The sequence below is a fragment of the Telopea speciosissima genome, chromosome 8 (assembly GCF_018873765.1).
Source record: "Telopea speciosissima isolate NSW1024214 ecotype Mountain lineage chromosome 8, Tspe_v1, whole genome shotgun sequence".
In the NCBI taxonomy this organism is placed as follows: Eukaryota; Viridiplantae; Streptophyta; class Magnoliopsida; order Proteales; family Proteaceae; genus Telopea; species Telopea speciosissima.
In genome coordinates, this window is record NC_057923.1 from 65,757,491 (window position 1) to 65,782,291 (window position 24,801).

A 24,801-nucleotide genomic window follows, 5' to 3' on the forward strand; every position below is an offset into this window, starting at 1 on the left:
AAATTACAACACTCCCCCTCAAGTTGGAGCATAAATATCAACCATGCCCAACTTGATTATAATGGGTACAGAACTTTTAGTATTAATACCCTTAGTAAAAATATCGGCTAACTGATCACATGATTGCCTAAATGGGACACATGTCACTCCTTGCTCCAACCAACTTGGGCAAACGTTTCCTGATTATCAATCCCATAGGTTTGAGTAAAACTTCTAGCCACTAGCCGGGCCTTGTATCTTTCCACAGATCCATCAGCCTTCTTCCTTACAACAAAAACCCATTTGTTGCCAACGGGTTTCTTTCCTGGAGGAAGAGATACTAAAATACTGAATCCCAGATGTCAATTTTTTTAAGGCACTCATCTCTTCTTTCATTGCTTCTTTCCACCTCAAGTTTGCTAATGCCTCCTGCCAGATGTTAGGAGAGTTGGATTTTAGTTTAAGGATGTAGGTAAGAGAAGAGGAGGAAGATGGTGAAGAAGAAGAGAGCAAGAGAATGGAAGAGTAATATTTCGGTTGTAATGGTTGTGTGTGAGAGAGATCTCCACACATCTATATTACTTCAAAGTCATAAATGAAAGTATTACAACTTACTCCCTAGGGAGGTAAAAGGTAAAAAAGAAGAAAATACAGAATTACATAATAAGGTAACTAGTAACAAGACTAGTACCGAACTACCCTTATTACAACTCTATACACATCTAACACTCCCCCTCAAGTGGAGAATATATATCATGCATTCCCGACTTGCTTAGAGAATACTAAAGCGAGGAGAGGCGAGAGCCTTGGTGAAGATGTCGCCACCTGATCACCGGTCTTCACAAAAGGAGTACAAATACAGCCGAGTCTATCTTCTCCTTGATGAAGTGTCTATCAACCTCAATGTGCTTAGTTCGGTCATGTTGGACAGGATTGTGAGCAATCGATGGCAGCCTTGTTGTCACAAGATAGTCTCATAGGCCCTTCAGTGCCAAATCCCAATTCTTGAACTAGTCTCTTCAACCAAATGAGCTCACACACTCCATGAGCCATAGCTCTAAATTCTGCCTCTGCACTAGATCTGGCCACAACATGTTGCTTTTTGCTTCTCCATGTAACTAAGTTACCTCCTACAAAGGTACAATAACCTGAGGTAGATCTCCTATCTGTAATGGATCCAGCCCAATCGGCATCAGTAAAACCTTCCATTCTTAAGTGACTGTGTTTTGCATACAACAGTCCTTTCCCTGTAGAAGACTTCAAATATCTGAGAATGCGATACACTGCATCTAAGTGGCCACTCTTGGGGGCATCCATGAATTGGCTCACAACTCCCACTGCGTAAGAGATATCTGGGCGTGTCATAGAAAGATAGATAAGTTTCCCCACAAGCCTTTGGTATTTTCCCTCATCAACAAGAGAAGGACCACAATCTTCTCCTAGTTTGTGATTCTGTTCAATAGGAGAATTTGCCGGTTTGCATCCTAACATCCCTGTCTCTGTCAACAAATCAAGAACAAATTTCCGCTGACATATGTTGATTCCTCGCTTGGTCCTTGATACCTCAATGCCTAAGAAGTACTTCAAGGGACCTAGAGGCTAGATCTTTTATTTCAAACTGTTGAGCCAAGTAGATTTTCAGTCTTTTAATCTCAGCCAGATCATCTCCAGTGACTACAATATCATCAACATACACTATGAGGGTTGTAATGGTACCATCTCCCCGCTTGGTAAAGAGAGTATGATCAGCTTGACTCTGGGAATACCCATCCTTTAGAATAGCCTGTCGGAAGCTCTCAAACCATGCCTTTGGTGACTGTTTGAGACCATATAGAGCCTTTTTGAGGGGACACACTTTCCCTTCAGCTGAAGGCATTTTGAAGCCTGGTGGAGTTTGTATGTACACTTCCTCTTCCAAGTCCCCATGAAGGAAGGCATTCTTCACATCTAACTGATATAGTGGCCAATCTTTATTGGCAGCCAAGGATAATAGGACTCTTTTAGAGTTGTGCTTAGCCACAGGAGCAAATGTCTCCTGATAGTCGATCCCATAAACTTGACTGTACCCCTTGGCTACTAACCTTGCTTTGTATCTCTCAACTGTCCCATCTGACTTATACTTGATTGTGTAGACCCATCTGCATCCAACTGGGACACGTCCCCTAGGAAGGTCCACCAATTGCCAAGTACCATTCTTTTCAAGGGCCATCATCTCCTCGGACATGGCTTGTCTCCACTTTGGGTCAGACATAGCATCAACAACATTCCTGGGAATAGAAGCAGTAGAGAGAGCAGTAACAAAGGCAAGACCTGTAGGAGAAAGAGCATCATAGGAAACAAACTGGGCTATAGGATTAGTATAGGCTCTTTTCCCTTTTCTAACAGCAATGGGAAGGTCCAAGTCAGATGGAAGGGAAGGAATATCACCTGATTGAGGAGGCTCAGGATGTGGATCCGGATCCAAAGAGGACTCTTGGTAGGTCTTCTTTCTTTCATTATGCAAGCCTTCACCTCTCTTATAGGTAATATGGTAATCCTTCTCCTTACCAGTATCATTGTCAACATCCGGATCTGTATTCACATCTACACCTACAGCCCTGTGCTTACCAATATCAAGTATAGAGGGAGAGATAGGTAGGGAGGAATAAGGAGATCAGCAACCTGTTCACTATCACAATTCTCCCCCTGAAGAGGATGCTGAGAGGGTGCAAGAAAGGGACAGACTCAAGGAAGGTCACATCTTTGGAGATGAAACACTTGCGAGAAGAGGGATGATAGCACTTGTAACCTTTGGTAGTAGAGGAGTACCCAAGAAAGAGACACTTGAGAGCTTTGGGATCAAGTTTAGTGCGATGTGATTTATTAACATGCACATAACAAACACATCCAAAGACTTTAGGAGGAAGAGAGAAAGCAGAGACTGTAGGAGATAGAATGTCCAAGGGAGATTTGTAGTCAAGAAGTTTAGTAGGCATGCGATTGATGAGGAAGGAGGCCGTAAGAAGAGCCGCAGACCAGAAGGTCTTGGGGACATGCATGCCAAACAAGAGACTACGGGTGACCTCCAATAGATGGCGATTTTTTCTTTCAGCAACCCCATTTTGTTGGGGGGTGTCAACACACGCAAGCTGATGGATAGTGTCATGATTAGTAAAGAAGGTTTGAAGGCCACCAAACATGTATTCTCCCCCTTTATCAGACCGAACAATTTTGATCCGAGTTTCAAACTGGGTAAGGATCATCTGATAAAAATGTTGAAATGCATCACAAACATCACTTTTATGTTTCAGAAGAACAGTCCATGTAGCACGAGAAAAATCATCAACAAATGACACGAAATAACGAAAGCCAAATAAAGAAGTAGTAGGGGAAGGTCCCCAAACATCAGTATACACAATGTGAAAAGGAGCTGCAGTTCTATTACCATGATATGGATAAGAGGAACGACAATGTTTGGCTAACATACATGATTCACATTGAAAAACATGAGAAGAAGCAACAGAAGAAAATAAGTGAGGCAACTGTTTCCTCATTACAACAAAAGATGGGTGGCCAAGACGACGATGCCATAACATAACCGTCGCCACAGAACTACTATCATTACGGCCACACACATAAGACTGAGCTGTAGACACAAAAGGAGAAAAAAGATAAAGGCCTTGCTCTTCACGTCCACTACCAATAATCCTCTTCGTCAGCAAATCCAGAAAAAGACAGTGAGAAGGGAAAAAGGTGACGCAGCAATTCAAAGATTTTGTCAAGTAACTCACTGATAAAAGATTAACTGTAAGGTTTGGAACATGAAGAACTGAAGTAAGAGAAATAGATGAAGTGACAGGAATGCTACCCTTACCAGATATGGAGGATAGGGAGCCATCAGCTATTCTAACCTTATCCTTACCAGAGCAAATGGTATAGGAATCATAATTATGGGACGTACCAGTCATATGATCAGTGGCACCAGAGTCAATGACCCAAGACTGGGCTGCAGTAGAGGCTGAAGTAGAGACCTGTAAAGCGGAGGATGATGAGGAACTAGCTACAGAAGGTGTAGAAGATGTGCTAAGCTGTGATATGACCCGGCGAACCACTGTATCCATAAAGGCAGAGCCATCCTGTGTAGTATCTGCCTCAGTCATCACAGAGTGAGCTCGAGCTCCCCCTCTATGGCCACCACGACCACGTGTGGCAGGAGGACGGCCATGAAGAGACCAACACCTATCCTTGGTGTGGCCAGTTCTCCCACAATGATCACATTTAAACCGGTCGCGACCAACTCCACTAGCACCTACTGTCTCCACTGTATTGGCTACCTCTCGGTTAGGCCCTTGGCCTCTACCACCTCCACGGGTGTCTCGGGAAGAACTGGAGTTGAGGGCTGACCTCTCAATAGAAGATATAGAAGCTGGCTCCATAGCAACACGCCGAGTCTCCTCACTCTGTAAGTAACTACAGACCTCACTAAGAGATGGAAAGGGAGACCGGCCTAAGATCTGAAGCCTGATGGGCTCATAGTCAGGGTTCAGGCCACCAAGTAAGGTAAAGACATGCTCTTTTTCAAGAGTCTGATATACCTTGGCCTCATGCTCTGGGTCCTTCAAGTGGAGATCCCTGTAGTGATCATATTCTTCCAAAAGGCTAAGGAAGGCATTGTAGTACTCAGAAATGGTCCTATCACCCTGCCTCATGGAGTTAATCTTTTGGTGAAGCTGGTAGACCTTGGCAGAGTCACCCACTCGATCAAAAGTTTGTGCAACACTATCCCAGATGGCCTTGGCAGTCTCCTTTCTTATAAACCTTCGCCCAATCTCAGGTGTCATAGAGAAGATCAGCCATGTCATGACTGTAGAATTGTCGGCCTCCCATTGGTCAAAACCAGGTAGCCGAACCAAGTTCAGATGCAGATGTATCACCCATAGTATATGGGAAAGAGCACTTGACCATAAACAGGTAACAACCAGCAAGGGGAGTGCACACTCAACCCAAAGAAATTATCCCAACCCACCAAAACAGAGCTGCCAACTTAAAGACAAAGATTCCAGCACAACAAAGCTTCACTCCCACACTCTTCAAGAGATAAAACAGCTTAAACAAGCCCCAATATTTCAAATGCAGATATTCATCATCACTTCTCAATCAAACAAGAAGTCCAATATACCCTAAATGCAAGAACAAGGAAAATGCAGCATTATCGGATTTACCTGGGCAGAGAAACAAAAAAACACCACGAAACTGAGTAGAACTCAAAGAGGAGTCTCATCCATCAAAGGAGAACACGAAGACTATAACCAGGGTCCTTATACGATCCTAGTGGGCTGGTCCAACAGCCAAACCCATGCTGAAATGGATCTGATCCATGGATTCAACCTGCAACTGGCGGAAATCTGGGCAGAAGAGCAGATCCACAAAACTGAGCTATGCTTGGACAGTACCTTCATTCATCAAGGAGGCACACTTGGAGCATATAGAGGACCCTTATACGATTCTGTTGAGCTATTCCAAGCTCCAAAAAACATGCCGAGAATGAGAGAAACATGGCCTTCACTCTTGAGCTGGCGGAAACCCTAACTGCTGCTTGGTTCACTTCAAAACAGCTTCAATGGAGCTCCAAATTAGCTCAAGAATCATCCTCAATCACCTAAATAGGTTATAGAGAACCTACTTCATACCTCTTTTGCAAAGGATTTACATAGGAACCTCGTCTTTGAAATCCCTTGAGTTCTAGGGTCTCAAAGAGAGGGGAAAAATGAGGAAAATAGAGATGATACGACTCTCAAACCTTTGGCTCTGATACCAAGTTGGATTTTAGTTTAAGGATGTAGGTAAGAGAAGAGGAGGAAGATGGTGGAGAGGAAGAGAAGAAGAAGAGAGCAAGAGAATGGAAGAGTAATATTTCGGTTGTAATGGTTGTGTGTGTGAGAGAGATCTCCACACATCTATATTACTTCAAAGTCATAAATGAAAGTATTACAACTCACTCCCTAGGGAGGTAAAAGGTAAAAAAGAAGAAAATACAGAATTACATTATAAGGTAACTAGTAACAAGACTAGTACCAGAACTACCCTTATTACAACTCTATACACATCTAAGAAGGAGTAGAAACAAAGGACAAGGAGGAAATAAAGGCATGGAGTGAAGGAGAGAGAGAATTATATGAAACAAAGTTAGACATAGGATGTTTAGTACAGGTTCTCTGTGGCTTACGAATAGCAATTGGTAAGTCAGTCTTACCAGTAGGAGAACTTGGTACAGGTTGTGCTGATTGAGAGAGAGTAGTGGTGGTGGTCTTTTTATGCCATGTTCCTCGAGAAATTTTTTTACAGTGGTTTGTAGCTCCCCCTGAACTAAAGGCTATTCTTGCTCCCCCTGAATCTATTCTGCCCCAGTTATACCATCTGCAAGTTTTATGGTGGTGTCTTCCACTGTAGGCAAGGAACTAAAACTCGGAACTCTACCAGATTTCGAAACTGGGAAAAACCGAGTTGACTCGAGAGATCTTGGTCAAGTTGGTGCATTTTTTTTTCAACTCGAAACCTGGTTTCGGTGGGTTTTAGACTTAGTTTGGGTCTGAAACTTGGTACTCGGCCTATTTTAGGCCACTTAAACACAATGGCACTATCGACTTTTGCAAAAACAAAGTCCAAATAGGAGTTTCACTTAGTGGGAAACCAGGACAGACTCTTGTTTATGCCTAATATCATTTAAGTAAATGTTTTTGTATTTGTATGTCATTTACTTAAATGATATTGGGCATAAATAAGTGTCTGTCCTAGTTTCTGGCATAAAGAAGTGTCTGTATACCAAGGTTTGCATAGATAGGTGTCTGTATACATAGATTTCCTAGCATCGAGATCTGGCACTCATATAAAGGAGTTTGGATCAAGATTCTCGAGATCTCGCGAGATCTTGCTCGAGTTGCATTTTTTTGTTTCATATGCCATCCCGTTTCGACCCTAGGAAAAAACGAGATCTCGCGAGTTTTAGTTATATGACTATAGGTACAAAAACATCCACCAATGGTTTGATGAGAGGAGGTCCCTCTTCACTCACATACTCCCCCTGAAGAGGTTATTGGGAAGAAAAATAACAGATTCTCGAAAGACAACATCCATGGTGACCAGTAATTTCCGGGTAGGTGGGTGATAACATTTATACCCCTTCTAGGTGGCAGAGTAGTCCAAGAAAATGCAGCGAAGCCCCTTGGGATCAAATTTCCCACTAACATGGTGATTTCTAGCAAAAACCACACAACCAAACACCTTCGGGGGTACAACAAAAGAAGAGGACCCCAATAAGACCTCTAGAGGGCAGCGAGCGTCAAGGACACGTGATGGCAGCCGGTTAATAAGGAATGCAGCAGAAAGGACTGCATTACCCCAAAACCGATGAGGGACTGCCATTGTAAACATTGAGGATCTGGCAACTTCCAAGAGGTGCCAATTCTTTCTTTTCTCACGACACTGTTTTGGGTTGGAGTGTGGATGATCCCATTATTAGACGGATAAGATTGAAATGAACCCTCCCTATATTCCTTCTCATTCTCAGTCCTCAAAATCTTCACCTTGGCATCAAACTGAGTCTGAACCATTTTATGAAATAATTGGACGCAGGATGAGGCATCACTCTTCTGAAGCATAAGGTAAACCCATGTAGTACGATTAAAGCAATCAATGAAAGTAACAAACCAACGAAAGCTAGAAGTAGAAACGCAACGAGCAGGCCCCTACACATTAGAATGAATCAAACCAAATGGAATTAAACTTCTACCACTGGAACTTGATAAATAACCCTAGTATGTTTTGCAAAAATGCAAGCATCACTAGAGGAATTGTGTGCATTACAACTTTTAACTAAATTGTTAAATAAAGTACGCATGATTCTAAGAGGAGGATGGCCCAGACGTCGATGCCATCTATGTAGGTCGGCTAAGGCAGAATCAGATGAGTCAGAACGTGAAACCAAAGCTGCTGGAACTGATGAAGAGCTCTCTTGCTTGTAAAGACCACCAACCACCTTATCACTACCAATCGTAGGACCCGTTTTCAAGTCCTGGACAACACAATGAGTGGGAAAAAAGTCACTGTGCAATGTAAATCACAAGTCAAACTACTTACAGACAATAAATTGGTGGAAAATTTAGGAATATGTTAGACAAAAGAAAGAGAAAGAGGAGGAGTACACTTAATGGTGCCCTTCCTAGAAACAGAAGAAAGGGAACCATCAGCAGCACAGACTTTACTGTTACCAGATAAAGGAAAATACTGAAGGAATTGAGAAGAACCTATCATATGGTCAGTGGCGCTTGAGTCAATTATCCAAGAAGAGGACATGACCGAGGCTTGGCCACCAAAAGAAATACTTGACGGGGGAGAAGTGGATGGAGCTGCAGCTCCTGCCAGGGTAATAGCCGAGGCGGCAGAAGGAGCTGATGAAGAAGTGGTGTCCAGCCTGGTCATGAGATGACGAAGATGCTGAAATTCCTCTCGAGAAAGAGGTTGGTCGGATGTGGTGTCCTCAAATGAAGTCTGGTTGGCCCTGGCTGTAGAAGAACGACCTTGTCCATGTCCCGGGTATCATTGGGGCACCCATGTAACTTCCAACATTTTTCTCTGGTGTGTTGTTCCTTCCTATAAAAATCACACTTCATCGGTGGGCGATCAACAGTGGAACGATCACCTGTAGAACGAGGAGGATCCCCACGAGATGGCTGCAGTGGGTTGGTGAAGAGAGTAGAACGCTCCTGGGTAACTGGTTGCACCATAGTAGTGCGACGGTTCTCCTCTGATTGCACCATCACATATGCCTGTTCAAGAGTTGGGAAGGGATCACGATTCAAGACATTAGCTGGAATCTGGTCGTACTCCATGTTCAGCCCAACAATAACATTAAATACTCGAAGGCCGTCTTCCCACTTCTTGAACGCAGTTGCATCAACAACACAAATGGCAGTAAAGAGCCCATAAAATTCCAGTTGTTACCACATGCCACGCAGTTTAGAATAATATTGGGAGAGGGTTAATTCTTTTTTGCTTTGTGGCATGCATCTTCTGACAGAGTTCATAACACTGGGCAGTATTACCGACTTGGGAATAAGTGTCTTTGGCTGTCTTCCAAATATTGGCAGCAGTGTCGAGAAGGAGATAACCACTAGCAATGTCAAGATCCTTGGAGTTGATAAGGTAAGACATCACAAGAAAATTTCATGTCACCCACTTATCTTGGGTAGCACCAGCATCAGTAGGCATAGTAGTGGTTCCTGTGATATAACCTAAAAGACCACGGGAACCAATAGCCAAAAAACAAGATCTCGACCACATGAGATGATTGCTCCCATTTAATTTAATGGGGCTGGCAGGGAATGGAAGGAAGTCACGCTCAGTTGCTCCTTCATGCCCAGTAGAGGTGATGGACAGCCATAGTTGCTAGTTGAACAAAACACCCAAATCAACTGATCAACACCTAGAGAGGATCCTGAAGAAAATCATAAACAAATCCCCAAAAAATGAAAAATCAAGGATGGTGCAAGACCCCTTGGTGGGAGATAACTCATCAGTCACCACCAAGGGTGAGGAAGAAAGGGCGGAAGAGTGAAGGGAAGTTGCGAGAGGCGAGAGAAAGGGGAGGCGACTTGAGAGGGAGTCGCGGGAGAGAGAGAGAGAGTTGCCGGGGGCAAGGCGAGAGAGAGGGAGGTCCTCCGGCGGTGGTGGCGGTGGTTGGTGAAACCGAAAAAGAAAGAGTGACGGCAGTGTTTGGTGGTGGGGCTGTAGGTGTAAAAAACGAAAAAAGAGAGAGAAAAGAAGTTTTAGGGTTTCGGCATTAGGTTAGGATCCCAATGTAGATCCTAGCTTTGATACCATGTTGAGAATGGAATAATGGCTTGTGTACATTATGTCCACAGCCCACTTTATTTATAATAGATGGAAGAATGTTCCAGAATAGGAACAAGTACAAAAATACCCCCAAGGGAATAATAAAGACTAAAATACCAGAATACCCTTGTACCTTGTTATCGTGAATGGTGTAAGCTCGATATTAGCTCCTTGGGCTAATATCAAGATACGTGAGAAAGGGTAGTTTTGTCTAGCTTTATTATTTATTATTTATTATGTTTTTCTTGTTTTGCCCTTATTTCTTGAATATAATGAAGTTTAGTGGGAGATTACACATATCGTGTAACTCCCAAGTTGCACATCTTCTCCTCTCCTCTTTCCCTCGATTTCTCTTCTTCCTCTTCTTTTTTTTCCTTTTGTTATTGACATGGTATCAGAGCATTAGGTACTGTTACAGCCTTCGGTGGGATCCTTCTTCTCATTTCTACAGTCTACAATAGAAGATTGAAGTGTGTTAGAGGACTTGGCGGTTTCTTCTACTCTTTGTTTGAAGGGGTGTAGCACCCTATGCTGTATTTTTGGACTGTTTAGAGACTAGTTCATGGCATAAATTAAGAACTAGGTCTCCTTTTTTGTTTTTGGAAGTGTTTGAAGGACTTGGATGGAGTGAAGATTACATTGGAGGCTCAAGCATCAAATCGGCAGCACTTGTCAGAGTTTGAGATCGACTTTTCTAGGGAGAGAAAATTTGATTTTTTTCAGGATTTTTTGAAATCGTTTTTTGTTTCTCCTTGGCTTGGCTGGATAATTTGAAGGGTGTTGCCTTTTCTATGTCAGAATTTTGGAAAACAGTTTCTGGTTGCCTTCTTTACTGGAATCGATTTTTGTCAGGGTTTCTGGAGGATCGATTTCTGCACATGTTTCCAGAATTTTTTTGGGACTTCTCTCTTCACTTCATCAATCCGATAGTACATGATGGGTGATGGTTCCAAATCTGTAATGACTACAGAAATTTTCTCTTCCTCCAATCGTATCACTAAGAAGAAATTGGAGGGGATCACCAACTTTCAAACAATGGAAGAAAATTGTTAAGTTGGTGTTGACGGGATGTGATCAGCAAGATCACCTGTTTAACCTTAAGCCCGATGATGATCCATTATGGGACACAGTTGATGCTTGAATCATGGGACAGATGCTGAATTCTATGGAGCACCAAATAGTCGATTTGGTGACACACATTGATACAATGAAGGAGCTGTGGGAGTACCTCAATGTTTGTATTCTGGACAAAACAACCTTTCCCGTATTTATGACTTGTCCCAAGAGTTCTACAGGGTTGATAGAAAGGGTCGTCCTTTGACCCAATATTTTGCTGATTTTAGGAGGATGTATGAGGAGCTTAATTCCCTACTTCCTATTACGTCTGATGTGGAACACATGCAAATTCAGTGGGAGCAACTTGCTGTTATGGGGTTTTTAAGAAGACTTGGGAAGGAATTTGACTCAGTCCGTACCCAAATTCTTGAGGTGACAAGGTAGCCACTTTGTCGGAAACATTTTCTAGGGTTCTTCGTGTTTCTCGTGAGAGCACTACTGTAGCTGATACTTCAGCTCTGGCTTCTTTTCCATCTAACTGTGGGCCCAACAATGGGGCTGATACTGGTGGTCGGGCTGGTTCTAATAAAGCATCTACTTTGGTTACTCGAAGTAGTTCTGATGGTTTAGGGAAGACTTATCATCATTGTGGTCGCCCAAAGGCATCGGTTTTTGGTACCGGCATGCAAAGGTTTGAATCCTTTTACTCCAGATTATGAACACCCAATTGGATCTGTCAAGAACGAGTTGATGACTACAGGGAAGCTCTTTCAGACCCTGAGCCCAGCTTTTTTCAAGCCAAAAGTGTGACTTGAACCTACTTTGCTAAAAGAAGAGAGAGAAGGGAAAGACAGACGACAGAAAGCAATCCTTCCAACCAGCCAACCCACAGAGTTGAACACAACACTGACTTCGGCCAAGTTCTTCAACGTTTCTGTTGGAAACTTCATGGCCAACCAACTCAGCAACAATTTGCTAAGTCTGCTACTATTACTGAGCCTCCTGTTTCTACATCTCCACAACCTGAGGGTAAGACCATGAAGATGTCTGATGATGAATATGCTCATTTTACACAGTTCCAAATTTCTCATTCAGTCCAGCCTCCTACCACCACCTTTGTTTAGACAGGTAATGCCACTGCATGTCTTTGACTGCTACTCCTCGCCCCTGGATCATTGATTCATGGGCTTCGGAACATATGGCTGGTGTTTCAGGTATACTTTCTTCCTTTCAGAAATCTTCCTCTAGTGTCACTTTAGCTGATGGTTCCTTAGCTAAATTTATAGGTATTAGTACTGCTCATATTACACCTTCTCTGTCTTTGCCTTCAGTTCTTTATGTGCTTGATTTTCCATTTAACCTTTTATCTGTTAGTCGGTTTATCAAAACCTATAACTGTTCTGTAACATTTTCTTCGGATTCTTGTATATTTCAGGATCTTACGACGAAGAAGATGATTGGTAGAGGATGTGAGTCGGGGGGGCTTTATATACTTGAGGACACTTCGTCTATGGCATGTACCAGTGTGGTGTCACCCCCACCAGATTCATTGTCGTTTGGGTCATCCTTAATTGGAGAGTTTGAAGCTTCTTGATAGTCGTTTTCGGTCCCTTTCTAGTTTAAATTGTGAGTCCTGTCAGTTTGGGAAACTCCACCGTGTGAGTTATCCTCCTAGAGTCGATAAACAGTCTGACCAACCTTTTGCTTTAGTTCATTCAGATGTTTGGGGTCCGTGTCCTGTCAATACTACTTTGGGTTTTTGTTACTTTGTAACTGTTGTTGATGACTATTCCAGGGTTACCTGGCTTTACTTAATGAAAAATCGTTCCGAGTTGTTTTCTATCTTTTGTGCTTTTGTGAATGAGGTAACTAATCAATTTCAACATCCTTTGCGTATTCTTCGTAATGATAACGCTAAGGAATATTTTTCCACCCCTTTTGCTGATTTTATGACTCAACGTGGTATCATTCATTAGTCCTCTTTTGCTTACACCCCACAACAAAATGGTGTAGCTGAGAGGAAATTAGACATTTAATGGAGGTTACATGTTCTCTTTTATTTGAGATGAAAGTAGCTAAATCTTTTTGGGCAGATGCTGTTTTAACTTCATATTACCTCATTAATCGCATGCCTTCCTCTGTTTTACGTGGTGGTATTCCCTTTTCCTTATTGTTTCCTTTTCCCTTTGTTTGTTTTGCCACGACGAGTATGTGGCAGTGTTTGTTTTATTCGTGATCATCGTCCTAGTGTTTCCAAGTTGGATCCTAAGGCTCTCAAGTGTATGTTTGTTGGTTATTCTTTTGAGTTATGCAAATATTGTGTTACCATAGATGTTTCCTTCTTTGAGTCCACACTGTATGATAGTTCATCTTTAACTGTGTTTGACTTGGATGATGATCTTCCTGTTTCTATTGTTCAGTCTATTATTCACCTTGTTCCGCAGGCTGCGCCATCACCGGCACCTCAACCTATTGTGTTTCAACGTCACCAATGGAAAGTATGGGCTCCCCCCGCTCCTAAGAATTCTGCTACATCTACTTCTTTGCCGGCAGATCTTGCGATAGGTAATGATCCTTCTCCTTTGGAACCTCCTTCTGATCTTGATATTCCTATTGCTCATCGTAAGGGGGTTCGGGCTTGTACCCAACACCCCATTTCTATCTTTGTTTCCTATGCTGGTTTGTCTTCCACCTTTCATTCTTGTTTACACACTGTTGAAAATCATCCTATTCCCAAGTCTATCGCAGAGGCATTGTCAAGTCCTAGTTGGAAGACTGTATGAATGAGGAATTGTTGACATTAGAGGAAAATCAGACTTGGGATCTTTTTTTTGGATGAATGAAAATTTAATTACGAAGAAAGGAGAAGGAATATACAAGCCCAAGGGCCAACAAAAGTGACGCTAGAGACTAGCTAGAGCGCAAAATGGAAGAAGGAAGACCCCGTGAGACAACAATGAGCCTGTTCCTTGGGGTATCCTTAACATCAACAATGGGGAGGGAACTAATTTTAGATGAAACATCAAAGAAGATAGCCTTCCAAATCTTGTCAAAAGAGCGGGAGCTGGATGTCCATCTTCTAAGATTACGCTCCATCCAAATGTGGGAGATAGTGGCACAAAAGGCAAGCTTGCCAACCGAGAAAATCGAGTTGCCTCCGAAAGTCATATCAATCCAAACCCATTCTCTGGAAAGGGGCAGCGGCTTTCTTCGGGCAGGCCAGCAGTGGCGAAGAACACGGTTCCAGATGGAGGAAGCAAAGGGGCAAGTGAAGAATAGGTGATCTGCATCTTCGTGCCCATTCCAACAAAGGCAGCAGCTGGGGGAGACTTGCATGTAGCGATGCAAGAGGAATGCTTGGGTTGGGAGGCAGTTTGCTAGGGTGCGCCAAGCGGTAAGGCTCTGTCGAGGGATGTGCCGCCCTTTGAACCAAACAACTTTATGCCAAGGACAGGGGGTTCCCTCTATGTCTAACCACGCCCCAATCGGAGTGGGAACTGAAACTGCCAGAGGGGGAGGGGAGCCACAAGATGGTGTCGCCTCTATCTCGGTGACCAAGGGGGATAGGGGGAGGGAGCTCCAAAGATCTGCGAGGGGAGGGGGGAGGGGGGGACCAAGAGCCTCTGGTGATGATGGAAGCCACAAGGATAGATCTGTCCAGTCCGGAAGCATAAATGGCTTGGGAGCTTACAATGGAAGCAAGGACACCTGAAGGGTGCCATTTGTCAAGCCAGAGGTAGGTCTGCAACCCATCATCGATCCTGCAAGAAATAGTGCCTCTGGCTATATCCCTCACTTAGAGGATTCTGCGCCAAACCCAGGAGTCTGACACTGAGCTGACAGTCCAGATAGAGTCTCTACGGAGAGGCCCAACGTACACCCAGGAAGTCCAGACTTGGGATCTTGTTCCCTTACCTTCAGGTAAATTTGCTATTGGTTGTCGGTGGGTGTATGTGGTAAAAGTAAACCCTAATGGATCCTTGGCTCGTTTGAAGGCCCGCCTTGTGGCAAAGGACTATGCCCAAGTTTATGGTGTCAATTACTTAGATACATTGTCTCCTGTGGCAAAGCTTACATTTGTTCAAATTTTGATATCTCTTGCTGCTACTTACCATTGATCTTTATATCCGTTGGATGTAAAGAATGCGTTTTTTAATGGGGATTTGAATGAAGAAGTTTATATGGAGCAACCTCTTGGGTTTGTTGCTCAGAGGGGGTCTGGTTTGGTGTGTAAGTTGAAGAAGTCTCTATATAGGCTGAAACAATCTCCTAGAGCTTGGTTTGACAAATTCTCTGAGGTTGTGTTAGAATTTGGGCTGACAAGGTGTGGTAGTGATCATTCTTTTTTTTTTTTCATCATTCTGATGCGGGAAAATTATTTCTTGTGGTTTATGTAGATCATATACTTATTACAGGAGATCATGTTTCTAGCATTGAAAGTTTGAAGGTACACTTGCAGTAGAAATTTCAGACCAAGGATCTGGGAAGGTTGAAATATTTTTTTGGGTGTGGAAGTTGGTCTGTCCAAGAAAGGAATTTCGCTCTCACAACGAAAATATGTTCTTGATCTTCTTTCAGAGACGGGAATGTTGGGTTCTACCCCTAGATACCATAGTTGTAATGGCGCCGCCATGGCGTCCTGGCGTTGGGGGAAAGGGCATATCGAGGTCCGCCATGGTATATGTATAAATATCGAGCGATATATGGCGACGCCATACCATAATATATGGGTATGTCGACTGATATTTGAACATTTAATGTATAAAAGTCAGGTTTATATATATATATATTTTTAAAACGATTTAATAACTTAGATACTTTTTCGTTAATGTGTATTGTAGGTGTAACTTGAAAAGTTACACCTGCAATACACATTATCATAAAACTTAAAAATATTAAACATAATAACTTATACCCTAATGGGGGGAAATAGGTTAATCTATATTTTCATACTTTCATATACACTAATGGATATTACACTTTCATGAATTAAACTATAGTATATTAGTAGTACACTTTCATGTTGATTTTTGATGTTATAGGACATATATTATAGCATACTAAATGACATTAAAAATAGAGAAAATAAAAAATAAAACATGGTCGACATGCTACGGGCGACATGTCGATATATCGACGTGACACCCCTCCACCGACTTGGATCGCCGTGACGCCGTGACAACTATGCTAGATACTCATATGGATCCCAATTTGAAGCTTACTGCCGATGATGGTGATGTCTTGTTTGATCCTGAGAAGTACGGAGGCTTGTTGGGAAATTGAATTACCTAACAATGACTAGGCCTGATATAGGCTTTCCTGTTAGTGTAGAGAGTCAGATTACAGGGCTATGACACATGTTACCTGTGAGCATAGTACTATATCTCGCGATATATCGGTATCTCGGGCTTACTGAGATATTCAAAATATCCGAAATTTGGCGAAATTTCGCCGAAATATTGCATTTTTTCTGCAATATTTCGGGAGTCCATCTCGGTGGGTGTTTGGCTATATCTAGGCCTGATACTTCATGGACACCCTTATTTAAGCTAAATAAACACATTTAAACCTTCATATTGCAAAAAAAATGAACTGAAAGTGGTGTTTTGGGTTTGCACCCTTGATTGACTGTATACGGTCGGACCCTGTTGTATAAAATAGTTAAATACATATTGTTTAAGTACTAAAAGACATAATAAGAATTTAAACAAAATAATGAAACAAAAATAAAGTCAAATGTAGCCTTTAGAGTTTAAACTCATAAAGTCATAAGTGCATAAGTCATAACTCATAAACTTTATAATAGTCAATAGTTCAATACTCAATACACAGTATTTCTACGAAATTTATCGAAATATACTGAAATGTACCGAAATATACTGCTCAATACACAGTGTTTCTACGAAATATACCGAAATATACCGAGATATACTGAAATATCTCCGAAATTTGAACTTTTTTCATTTCGGAAGCCCATCTCGTCTCGGTAGTGTCGAAATTACCGAAATTTCGGCGATATTTTGCGAAATTTTGTACCATGCCTGTGAGTTGATGTGGGTGAGACAGGTGTTGGCTGAACTTGGCTTTGTTGATGGTTCTCCAATGAAACTGTGGTGTGACAATCAAGCTGCTGTCCATATTGCTTAAAATCCTTTGTTTCATGAAAGGACGAAACACATTGAAGTTGACTGTCATTTTGTTCGAGAGAAACTACAACAAGGGTTGATGTCTACTGGTCATGTTCGTACAGGAGAACAACTTGCAGATGTGTTCACAAAGTCTTTGGGGAGTGCAGGAGTGGATTATATTTGTAACAAGCTGGGCATGGTTAACATCTATGCTCCAGCTTGAGGGGGAGTGTTATCGTGAATGGTGTAAGCTCAATATTAGCTCCTTGGGCTAATATCGAGATAGGTGAGAAAGGGTAGTTTTGTCTAGCTTTATTATTTATTATTTATTATGTTTTTCCTGTTTTGCCCTTATCACTTGAATATATGAAGTTTAGTGGGAGAATACACATATCGTGTAACTCCCAAGTTGCATATCTTCTCCTCTCCGCTTTCTCTCGATTTCTCTTCTTCCTCTTCTTCTTTTCCTTTTGTTATTGACATACCCCAATTTACAACATAGTTTATTGGGGTTCTTCCCCTTTCCTCTTTCAGGTCCTTGCCTCCCCCTTTTATAAGGCAGTGTCTTATAGTCATAGTTCTAAAACTCGCCGAGATCTCGGAAAACTTGAAAATCTTGACATGGTCAAGACGAGTTCTCTTACGAGACATCAATTCTGCATGGTTTCAGTGAACTCGACCAAAATTTTGGCGAAATCTCAAAAATCTCAGTGCTAACTCGACCTGCTTGAGAGAAACTACTCTTTTTTCTTCTCGAACACTACGATGTGGCATTCAGATGTCAGGCAGACGGAAGACGATGCATGTCGGTTCCATCGGACCATGAGTGGATTTGATCCAACATGTCATAGTTAATATCAATAGACAGTCACAGACTCACAATATTGTATTGTTGGGACATGGAAGACTATGGTGTCTATGACATATGTAGTGTTCACTGTACTTTGTAGTTTTTACTTTTAAGTCCTTAACTATTTCTTAAATAATTATTCAATATTATGTGTCTTCATCCATTATTGCATAATGTACTTGTTTTATTAGCCCATTATGTCTCATAGTACTCAAACAATGTGTAAAGTTTCGAAGCCAACTATAGCCATTTGCCCACTGAAACATCAAACCGAAACAAAAAAAAAAAATGCACTGGCTCACGAGATCTCAAGAATCTCGACCTGGTCGAGACACCTCGAGACGAGTTTTTAAACCTTGCTTGTTATTTGTTCCCCCCCCTCTCTCTCTCCTCTTTCCTTTGGTAATTGTAGAAATTGCTTCCTCTAAAAGGCCGACCTTGTAGGAAAAGGAGGAAACAATATGTATATCATACAGGAGCTCTAACACGGCGGACTATCCAAAGGGGGACACGGGTGGGTAAATAATTTAACACCTGCCCACTCCCAGGGGGACTCGATACTGTGACCCCTGCCTGCTTTGATACCAGCCGACCTTGTAGGAAAGGGAGGAAACAATATGTATATCAAACAGGAGCTCTCACACGGACTATCCAAAGGGGGACACTTGTGGGTAAGTAATTTAACAGTAATGAATTTTTTATTCATCCAAAAGGAAAAACAAAGGGCAAGATTTTTCTTCTCTAAGGCCAACATTTGCCTAGCAGCCTTTTCCAGATAGAGGAGAAGGGGCAAGTGAGAAAGAGGTGGTCCACATCTTCTGAGGAATTCCAACATAGCAGCTGTTGGGAGAGACAGGAATCTGTCTTTGGATGAGGAATGATTGCGTTTGAAGACAATAGGTAAGGGCTCGCTAGACAATGAAGCTGTGGCTGGGGATGTGCCTCTTACACCAGGGAATTACGGGGGCCTGAGCCCGAATAAGATTCCAAGCAGTCTTGCAAGAGAACTGGACAGAGATGCCTTGTACTGATATCTGGTAGAGCTTCCCATATGACGAGCGAGGGGGTGGAAGAAATCCGAGCCTAACCTGACCCAACATCTGATTTTGATTTTTAAAGCCGGGTCTGATCAAATGCTAGAAAATTCAAGCCAAACTTTTCCTTTTTTTTAATTTTTTTTTGGGGGGGTTGGTATGGGGAGGGGGTGGTTGGCTCAAGCAGGTTTGGGTAAAAAGCATGGTTTAAAGTATCGAACCTTCTCGTCTCGTCTGATACGTTTTGGTATTGCAGGGTATCGATACAATACAATGAGATATGCCTTTTTTTGGGGAAAAAAATGGTATCGATCAGTTTCGTTTTGTATCGGCCGATGCGATGCGATACGGTTGATTTAGGGGTTGAGAAAAAATGTAAAGTATCAGTACATATCACATTGTATATCCCAATACCGTGCGATACAATGTGATACACACATGAAAGGCACTTGTGAGTTCAGAATCGTGATTCGAGAAACCAAAAAAAGCATAAACAACACCTGGACAGAAGTTTTCACCCAAAACTTCAATTTGTGACATCTTTCAAATTTCATGCTTGGGGCTTTGATTCCTTTCTGAAAGACGTATCAAATCAAGGAAACAAACTGCACTTTGGTTGAATCAAGGAAACAAACGGCAATATTGCTTATTTATAGACAAAATTACTTGGACACCCCCTAGACTATGGCCCGTTTGCTTTCTATCTCCCCTTTTTCAAACAATTACTTGAACACCCCCTGCATTTTACCATTTCTTTCAAGTAGGTCATGCCTGCTAGTTTAGTGATGATCTCATCGGTTAATTTTTTGTAATGCCTAAACTACCCTTAAAGGGTACTGAAGTGACAGATTTACCCCCCTTCTTCCTGCACCCAAAAAAGAAAAGGGCAGCCATGGCTGCTGTTTCAAAAACCATTAGGGGAATCAGGGATGCCTTCTTGCATCCCTAGTTTTAATAGGTTAATCTGGTCAATAATTAGTTAGTAATTAGAGACCTAGTTGTTTCTTTAGATTGAGATTGAGTTCTTGGAGGAATTTTAAAGTTTTGCAGCACTATATGTAGGACCCAAAACAGGGCATTATACTGCATACGAATTGTATATATCAATAAAGTTATTTTACTTTCAGCTCTTCAACTGTTCTTCAACTCTTATCTAATTCTCTCTGTTGTCCGTTGCTAGGAGGATGGATTTCCCCAAGCGCTGGGTGGATTCTTACATCCACTTCTTTGTCATCTACTTCTTTGGATTTCCTCCAACAAAGGTAGCTCCCTTTGACATCTGCAAAGGAGAGAGAAAAGGAGAGGGCGAGAAAGGTGCAGAGGACAAAGAAAGTATCTAAGGCAGATTATAAAGAGAAGGATTACTTCGGGTAAGCAAGAATTTGTGGGAGGAGGAGAGCTTGACATTGTTAGCAGGGAGACTGCTGTTCCTGCGACTGTGATTTAGGAGTACAGAGAGAACAGGGGTTGCAGGTGAAAAAGGAATGACATATGGAGTCCGGGAAGAGAGATCAATTTTTCTAGTTGAAGACTGGGAGGTGGTTGCAGGGTGGAAGAGAGACAAGATGAATAAAAAGCAGCCATCCCTGCAGCGACAGCAGCTCACAACTATCCCCTTAAGCCTTGGCAGTCACCTGCGGATGCATCATACAGGTGGCTTCGGTAATTCCTTTTCATCACTGGTCCTCTCCTCAGTTCCTCATTCACCCTTTTTCAACAGCCCTTCTACTAAGCCCAACCTTCCAATGCCATTACCGCTATTAATGGTTCTAAGGGCATGATTCTGATTCCTCTCATTCCAGAACAGCTGATTCAAACCCCCCATTTCTAGGGTTCATATGGAATCTAATTGATTCTGGCCAATTCGAAAGAAATCAGATCTGAATTGTCTGGACCTGATCCTGAACCTGATTCCAAGTTTAATAACTTTGTTCCAGGGTGAAGGAACAAGGTTAAGAGTTTGAATTTGAAAATCGATTAAGGGTTTTGGGTTATTTTGATTTGAAATTTGTTTAAGAAAAGAGAATTTTTTCTGAAATCGATTAGGGTGTCAAGTAATTGTTTGAACAGTCGTGTTGCAGATGCAATGCAGTGGGGGGTAGGGGCAGTAGGGTTGCAGGAAGAAGAAGAAGAAGAAGGAGGGTAAGGGGGTAAATCTATCAATTTTACTGTTTTCTATTGAATAGGTGACAAGGGTAAAATGGACTTTTCCATTCAAACACTAACAGCAAACTAACAGTGCCAGGTTTCAGGGGGTGTCAAGTAATTGTTTGAAAAGTTGGGAATAGTAAGCAAATGGGCCATAGTCTAGGGGGTGCCCAAGTAATTTTCTCTTATTTATATTGTTTTTTTACTCCAAACGTGTATTTCTGTGTATCTTGACCATTTCCATGCGTATCTGTAGCGTGCGATACATATCTCTGGTACGATACGATACGATACGTCTCTTAAAATCACCCCACCGATACGATATGGGATACCGATACTTTAATCCTTGGGTAAACCTGCCCATTTCTGAATGCTTTTATTTTTTGATTAATTTATTTATAGAAGGCTATACAAATAATTTATTGGTCACACTATGCTTGGTTGTCAAAAGAACATGAGAGTGCAAGAAAGTGAAATATAGGTGAGTGTTGGGAAGTGATTTATTTTCCTATATGATGTTTGGTTGTGCCCAAAAAATGCAAGAAAACAAGAGAAGGGGTGAGAAGTCTATTTGACAAAATGCAAGTGTGTTTTGAGTTGGTGCAGATTGCAATACAGATATTCTTTCAACAACCAAACACTTGGAAAATATGGGAAAGTGGGAAAATTGTACTTTTCCTACATTTTCATGCACACTGTTACGTTCTCTTGACAATGAAACCCAACCTCATCTTCAACACACCAACAGTTCTGTGGACCTCCTCAATCTATCATTCTTCACTTTTACTTGCTTTGTTTTTTACATTGTTTGTTTTGTTAAAACTTAGAAAACTGCATGCCTTCATAGTCTTTGCATCTCTTTCTAGGATAATATATTGCCATCGAGTTTTTTGGATCTTGTTCTAATGATCTCCAAGCTCTTTCTGTAGCAGTAAGGTATGTCTACTTTAGTCGGCTCTTGCAAATGTACTTCGCCCAACAGAACTAGCAGAGCTATGCAGGGTTGATGGTCTCATGATATGCTTACTTCTGTTTAAACTATTAGATTTTAATGTTTCTTGTAACTGTTGTAGGTATGAAGCTTGGGTCATTTATAATTTTCTGTCTCTGTGCCTGGCATGGGTGGGTGGCCCAGGCGCTGTTGTGCTAAGTTTAAGTGGTCGAGTCCTGAAGCCATCATGGTATCTCATGACATGTTGCTTCCCTGCTGTACCATTGGATGGGTATGTACTAACAATCAATAACTGTATCTCTTGCTTCAGTTGTTCCATAATTTAGCTATTTCAGTGTCATGCACAATGAATTCAAGGCGTCCCCCTTTACTTGGAATTTTTACCCTGTGGACAAACCAAATGATTTGGCCCATGCTTACTTTTGATGGGTGGACAATCCTTGACTGTTTAACCTATGCGCAGACGTTTCATACGGAGGTGCAAGCAAGGTTGTTTACAGTTTGTGATTCTGAAGCCCATCTTAGTCGCAGTTACATTTATATTCTATGCCAAAGGAAAATATGAAGATGGAAATTTCAGCGCGAAACAAGCTTATCTATATGTCACCATTATTTATACAATCTCATACACAACCGCGCTTTATGCCTTGGCACTATTCTATGTGGCATGCAGAGATCTGCTTCGGCCTTTCCATCCAGTTCCAAAGTTTATCATGATTAAGTCTGTTGTTTTTCTAACTTATTGGCAGGTAATGGCCCCCCTCCCCCATATTTTTTTTCTTTAGCTGGTCTTGAGTTGAACTTATTCAGCTTGTATTTTATTCGTGTGGCAAAACCAGGACCTGAAACCAGTACCTGCAAAGTAGAAGAGAGAGGAGAGAAAAGAGAGAGAACGATGAAAGAAAAGGGGAAGAACTATAGAGCACGATAGGTTCATAAAACCCCCTTTCATAGTCAACCCCCCACTATTTATGATATCAATTGATAGACTCTTAGAAGGAAACCTACTAAGAGTGTAGAACATTCCAGAATAGTTACAAGGAGAGAAATACCCCCTATTACAACATTTAGTTTTGTAATAGGCTAAAATACCCTTGAACCCCTATTACAACATTTAGTTTTGTTTTTAACATGTTATTCTGAACTGAACAACACTAAATAAAAGCAATTTGAGCTGATGTTAGGTGTTCTGAACCCTATATCAACTAACTGAACCAACCAAGACTAACCATTTAAACCAGAGAGTTATTAAGTGGTCCAGGCTTGGACTGTTCAACCAACATTTACGCAAATATAGACCGTATGATCCAATATAAACCGAAAGACAGACCAAACCAACTGTGTTCTTAAAGGGTGTGTTTGGTTGCGTAAAGCTATTGGTGCCTGTATTGATTCTGGATGGTTATCCACAGAGTTACCATCTGTGGATTCGTTATTCTGGAAAGTAAACTGTTTGGTTATCATGATTCTGTGACATGAATCTTCCTGAAAAATTGTTTGGTTACCTCGAGTGTGTCAGTTGGATTCGTCCTGAATCTATTTGAAAAATTGTTTGGTTACCCTGAGTCTGTCAGTTGAAAAAATATTAGTTTTTTAATTAAATATTAGTTTTTTAATTAATTATAAGTTTTTAAATTAAGTATTAGGTCTTTAATTAAATATGAGCTATTTAATGGAATATTAGTTTTTATTTAATTAAATATTAGTTTTTTTATTTAATTGATTATTAGTGTTTTATTTAAAAAATATAAACATAATATTTAACTAAAAAATGGTATTTTATTTTGTTAACTATTAGTGTTTTATTTAATTAAATATTAGTGTTTTACTGTTTTATTTTAATAAAATATTAGTTTTTTTGTAATTAAATATTAATTATTAAAAATGTTGCTTCCAGGTTGAATCATGATATTTAAATGTACTATGGAATCAGGTGGTCCATATGTGAGTTCACCTTAAGAGTTGAACTCAGGAATGAAGCAAATTTAGTATAAAAAGTGGAATCAGGTGGTTCTCTTAATTCTGTGGAATTACACAACCAAACAGTTTCAATAATTGAGGATCACGATTCCAAGAAATTAGCATCTATGGATTTACGCAACCAAACACATTAGCATCTATGGATTTACGCAACCAAACACACCCTAATGGTTTCAGCCTGGACTTGAGCTTGAGATCAATTAGATGATACTGGATACATCAGTCTCCCTACTAGGATGGGGTCCCAAGGCCAGATAGACTGATACTGATCTGGATTGACTAATTGACATTCCTAGGCTCCTAGCTGATGGGGGTGAAAAAAAAGAGGGACAATTTCCTAGATCTACTAGATGAGAAAAAATATTACAAAACAAGTAGGTTTACAAGAAAAGTAAGTGTAAAACAAAGTCAAACCTACTTGTTTTGTAATATTTTTCTTATCTAGTGGATCTAGGTAATCCCCCCCCCCCCCTCCAAAAAAAAAAGAAGAGGAAGTAGCTGTCATGATGGGATATACAAATAGTCGAATAGCATTGATCATATCATAATGTATTGGTAATGATATAATTGATGTTTCCTACCTTTTGATAGTTAAGAAACTCTGTTCCCTTAATTGTATATAACTGTGTCTTGGGATCCACATAGTTAACACTTGGCTAAATGTGTAGTTGCCTGGTAGGAAGTATGAACGCAGAGGTGAAAATGAGTTTGTTGACAGATCTAGTTGGTTTACGATATTTTTTATGCATTTGGAAATGTTTACAGATCAGTTTACATTCTCTGTCCTCATGTGGAATTTAACCA

At 41.2% G+C, this 24,801-nt stretch overlaps 1 protein-coding gene and 1 long non-coding RNA gene across 3 annotated transcripts in view; one reads left to right on the plus strand and one right to left on the minus strand.

Annotated features, from left to right (window-relative positions):
- LOC122671661 lies at nt 1-24,452 on the minus strand. The gene is made up of 4 exons (XR_006334373.1): nt 24,329-24,452; nt 18,846-18,851; nt 1,807-1,816; nt 1-11 (listed from the first exon to the last, which is right to left on the minus strand). It is a non-coding gene; the product is annotated as an uncharacterized LOC122671661 (long non-coding RNA).
- Nucleotides 1-24,801, plus strand: part of LOC122671660 (transmembrane protein 184A-like) — an 88,805-nt gene that overhangs the window by 63,000 nt on the left and 1,004 nt on the right. For both annotated transcript variants that reach the window (XM_043869016.1, XM_043869017.1), the window contains exons 5-6: nt 22,139-22,288; nt 22,481-22,766. In XM_043869016.1, the coding sequence (XP_043724951.1) occupies nt 22,139-22,288; nt 22,481-22,766 (436 nt within the window). The remainder of the gene's footprint in view (nt 1-22,138; nt 22,289-22,480; nt 22,767-24,801) is intronic.